We start from the raw sequence: 5,388 nt of genomic DNA, 5'->3' as shown, positions 1-5,388 counted from the left end.
TAAGTATTTGAGAGCATTCGATGAGCCTCAGCCGCAGATTTCTTCATATTGAAGCAAAAAATTAAAACCTCCCACAAATGACGAGAATTTGGCTCGTAAACTGACATTTTCAATCGAGAATAACTTTATGATGCAGACACAAATCGACTAATGTTTCTATGGGGTTATGTTGACAGATGCCCAAGTTTATTGTATGACGTCTATGATCTATTTATTTCGACCACCACTTACTGCTAAAGCCATCTATAGGAAAACGGCGGAAGCAAAGTTGTACACCTAATAGTATATTTCAAAAAACTCTCAATATCGGTTATTAAGTACTGGAATAAAAAGTTGGGTATTTTATTTTTAAAAATCGACGTGATCTTGATTTGACCTCGGCGACGCCACCTAAGATTCTTATCAAACTGCTAAATATAATAAATATAGTAAATAGATCTTAAATCCTACAATTTTTGTCAGAATATTTTTACGATTGAACCTTATCCTGTGAAGATAAAAGGATTGTACATATGGTCTGAAACATCCGGTATATATACAGAGTGTATATAAAGTATGAAAAGTACTTCATGCAAAATTTTATTATAATGTTTTGGAAGCTCTCGAAATGCGCTATAAGAATATGTAATAAGAAATAGGAGGTTCCATTTAAAAAATTGAAGGCAACCTTCACGTAACCTTCAAAGGACTATCCAATATCAAATTAATGGCATCCCTTTTTCCATCCCTTTTCGAGCCAAATAATTTTTGTCTGAAATATTTTTGTCGACTGGATTTAGTTTTCGAGATATTGGACTGGATTTAAAATAGGATATCGTATGTGCGTGCGTGCGTGTATATAATTTCAATTTTATTAATAATTTCAAAAAAAATGCTCTATGTATATATATATATTAATATATATACAGCATTTTCTTCTTGAAATCATCTATTAAATTAGGTGTAATTTTATACTCTATGAAAGAGCAGATTGAAGATTTGAAGTGACAATGAATAAATATTGTTTTATTTTCGTGACTTTTTTTTGCAAAATACAAGTGTATTAACTGCAAAATGTAAGAAATGTAGGAAAGTCTAAAACAGAATAAGGAAACAAATATAAAAGATGAGATAATAGTAAATAAATAGTAAATAAAATGCTGAAAATACTGAGCTTAGATCTCATGCTTTTCAGTTTGCAGGACGTTCCATCATGGGATGTGTTCGAATGTTATCCTCCTTCATCAGAAAGTGGATCTATGCAAAGTAATAGATTTTTCGAGATCATCATTTGGATCCTAAAGATATTCATTTATGGATTGTTATTTGCTATCGTTTTTTGTAGCGGTATCGTATCTAAATTATTTGTTCTATTGGCCACCGCGCAATTACGGAAGAATCAATCATTACCCTTTTGTAATCATAATGAAGGTAAAATTTTAATTTAAAGAGCGTTTAAATTGAAAATTTTCGTAACAAGACAAATTGAAAAATGCGAATATTTGCATTCCTTTTATCCAAAAGTGTAGAATTTTTCAAATTTAGCCTTGTATAAGTTTTAAAATTTTTAAAACATTTGCAGATTGCGCACGTATGAAATGTTAAAATATAGGATTTCAAACAATTATCAAAGTTTTACTAAAATATTAAATCGAATTCAATTAAAAAGTTAAATTAAATGAAAACAATTAATTCTAAAGATATGGAAATTGATATTTATAATTGAAAGGATTGAATAGTAACAGATAATAGTTAAAAGAATCCTGCTGAAGATTTCTTGCTGAATCAAGTTGAAGAAAAGATAGTTTACAAAAATTTATAATATAAATTTATAATATCGAGGACATATCATTTTGAAGATTACCTTATCGCTTATTTATCACGTTATTAGTAATAACGTTAATTAATATAAAAAATTACATTTTATTATTAATTATATTACGTTAATTACTTTATGAGAAGAGAGAAGGAAGTAATCTTTCCCTCTTATCGGATATATTCTTTCTACTCTAAAATTCTTGAATTCTTCCTTAGAAGAACTTTTTACCGAATATACGCAAGATAGCCGTATAAAATGGACGTGGTGTTTGATTTTCATATATCTCATACCGGAATGCATCGGGATGTTAAATACTTTGTGGCACTATCTATTCAAAAGAAAATTAAGAATGCCAAAGAAACGGAATGTTTTACTCATGATCTTGATAGATACTCTTCACACGCTCGGTTTAGTATTGTTAACTTTTATCATTCTACCAGAAATTGGTGTAGTGCAAGGTGCCGCGATCTTCTGTTGCCTATGTTTCGTACCAGGATTGCTGAGTAAGTACGCATAATTAATTTACGAAGTCCTGGGCCAGGATTATTTATAGTCGATTGTTATTTTAAGATTATCTTAAGTAATATCCTAAGATAATAATATGGCTTTCTGATTGGTTCATGACATCTTAAGACTGTACTTAAGACCGTCTTAAATATAAGATCTGATTATGAATATAAGGCTCTAAAAATTAGAAGGTTTCAATAACAATCGTCTTCTCGACATTTTCAATTTTGAAACATTTTGCTTAACTTATCTACGCTAGTTATCGACACTATTAAAAATTACAACGGTAAAAACTTTTGTTTCTACTACATATCATATCATTCCAAATTTTCAAATTTTCATTTCCTTCATCATTTCATTTCAAATTTTAGTTGTCATACAAATAATACATTAAATACAACTTAAATTGTTAATATTTACTAGATCTACTTTCGCGAAATGAAGAGAGCCGTAATATATCAGCAATTAAATTAAGATTACTAAAAATTTTTGATGCACTGGCATTGATTGCCCAAATCAGTGGCATGTTGTGGCCCTTGATTCTTACTATCGAGCATGACATCGATAAAACATTGATATGGATTACTCCTGTTGCTCTTGCATTGTGCTCAAGTCGCTGGTGGAGCAACTTTGTATCGTCTCACAGCAACGTTGGTACGTACCGAGCACACACGCCGCGCGCGCGCGCGCGCGCACACACACACACACACACACACACACACACACACAGAGTATTTGATAATATTTTTGAGACTTCCACAGGTGCTTTCTATTGTATATAAAGATTATGCGTTTCGCGGGTTTTTCTCTGTTTTTGTGCTGAGTGGTGTGACTCGGCGGTGTATCTATCTGTGTGTGTTGGTTTTGTGTATACTTGATGGCCTAAGGCCACACATAACTAACTCAACGGACTTCATACAAAAGATCCAAAAAATCCGACCACGTTCCACAAACCTGCTTGTAAGTTTCGATGTAGAATAATGGACAAAAGGACATAATCAAAACAATCAATAAACATGCAAATAGACAACAAACTCTGGCACACAATCGGATGAAAGGATCCTATCCATTCTCCCATATGTAAAGAAACAATCGGATTGGCTGAATATTAAACAAACTTAATATCCGAACTATCTTTAAACTACCCAAAAAGATAGGAAAAATCTTAAGAAATCCTAAAGATCAAAGACCTCCACACAGAGAGTGCAAGAGTATACAAAATACCTTATTCCTACGGGCAAGTATACATTGGAGAAACTGAGAGAATGATCAACCTACGGATAAAAGAACACCAACGTGATGTCAGGTTAAAACACATCACGCAATCAGCATTATCAGAACACAACATCGAAATAGTCCATCAAATTTTGTTTGATAAAATGATTACAATAGCCAACATTACATCATATTTTCCAAGAAAGTATAGAGAAGCCATAGAGAAAACATCCTAACAATCTAAATAGAGATAATGGCTACAATATAAATAAAATATGGAAAACTATTTCCTGATTATTGAAGACTGACCGATTTCCCCCATATCTCCCCCCACTCACAATTCTCTATTTTCCCTCTACTTTACCACTACAGAAGTAGCATAATATATAAAAGGAACGACTTGAAGGAACAGCTCAGTATCAGGCTGCTCTTCGCCCTGATGAAGTGGACTGCAAGATTCATGAAACGTTGGTATTCCAAGAATGGATCTGGAGAAAACTCGCGAAATGCATAATCTTTATATACAGGATGTCCCATTTTAATTGACCACCAGAACAAGGATATTTTAAATTTTTTAAATAAAATTCTCCACTTTTTAATACATATTCTTGTAGCATATCTAGAGAGTACCGCCGGCAGTATTAGTATATTATTCAAGGTGTCCAAACGATGGATAAAACTTTTTGAATGTTGTTCAGTGTCATGAACTTGATAATATTTGGTAAGATCAAGATTTTCATTTTTGCACTAAAAATTCATTTTTATGTAAAAGTGAAAATAAGAGGAACAATCACCACCTCTCAATGGTTTTGATCTTAACAAATGTTCATCAAGGTCATAACATTTGAACAACATTCAAAAAATTTTAATCATCGTTTGATCATTTTGAGTAATGCTAATGCCGGCGATACTGCGATTTTTAAGCCTTATAACTCAAAAAGTAGTTTTATGAAAAGTAGTTTTTATGAAAAAATATTTTATTATAGTGTTTTGGAAAGCTCTCTAGGTGTGCTAAGAATATGTATCAAAAAATAGAGGATTCTATTAGGAGTACAAATTAGTTCGGTCTGTTTTTTTGTGCATTTATTTCAAAACAAAATGAATGAACAGATCAATTAAAGTATTGTCCATCGCTGCCTACTACTTTTTCCCATCTCTCAGGCAATTTTCGAATTCCATCTCGAAAAAATGACTCGTCTTTGGGGGCGATCCAATTTTGAAGCCAATTTTCGATTTCTGCAAAAGAAATGAACTGGTGACTTGCTGCATCCTTCGGAACAACCAGTAATCAGAAGGAGCAATAGGGCGGGTGCGATAAAACATTTCATTTGAACGTTTCCAAATATTTTTTTACGGCTTTAACGACATGAGGCCGAGCGTTGTCATGAAGAAGAATAACTTTATCATGTCTTTACTTGTATTCCAGCCGTTTTTCTCGCAATGCACGGCTCAAACGAATCAATTGTAGCCGATCGCCCGTAATGGAATCGCCAAGTTTCAGCAGCTCATAGTAAACAAAACCATTTTGGTCCCACCAGATACAGAGCATGATCTTCAAACCATGAATATTCGATCGTGGTGTTGATGTTGAGGTCGATGGACCGGGCTTAGCGTATTTTTTCTTCTTGGGGTTGTCGGGGGGTAGAATATCCACTTCTCATCTCCAGTCACAAAAATCCGATGCAAAAAATCTTTTCTCTGTTGTCTTTAAATCAGCTGTTCGCAAGTGAAAAATTGCCTTTTCAACGTCTCTCGGTTTCAGTTCATAAGGCACCCAATTTTCCTTGTTTTTGAATCATTCCCATGGCTCTCAATCATACAGAAACGGCTTGTTGAATTATTCCCAATGATTCTGCAAGTTCCTCTTG

General features: G+C 33.1%; 1 protein-coding gene across 1 annotated transcript in view; it reads left to right on the top strand.

Moving 5' to 3' along the window:
* The window catches only part of LOC105621961, a 29,649-nt gene that overhangs the window by 2,144 nt on the left and 22,117 nt on the right, over positions 1-5,388 (top strand). Inside the window, 3 exon segments of the mRNA XM_012203395.1 lie at positions 1,175-1,410; positions 2,014-2,301; positions 2,729-2,978. Of these exon segments, the coding sequence (XP_012058785.1) occupies positions 1,239-1,410; positions 2,014-2,301; positions 2,729-2,978 (710 nt within the window). The 5' untranslated portion in view covers positions 1,175-1,238.

The sequence above is a fragment of the Atta cephalotes genome (assembly GCF_000143395.1).
Source record: "Atta cephalotes unplaced genomic scaffold scaffold00038, whole genome shotgun sequence".
Lineage (NCBI taxonomy): Eukaryota > Metazoa > Arthropoda > Insecta > Hymenoptera > Formicidae > Atta > Atta cephalotes.
Note: the sequence above shows the minus strand (reverse complement) of the source record. Positions and strands in the feature narration are given on the sequence as shown.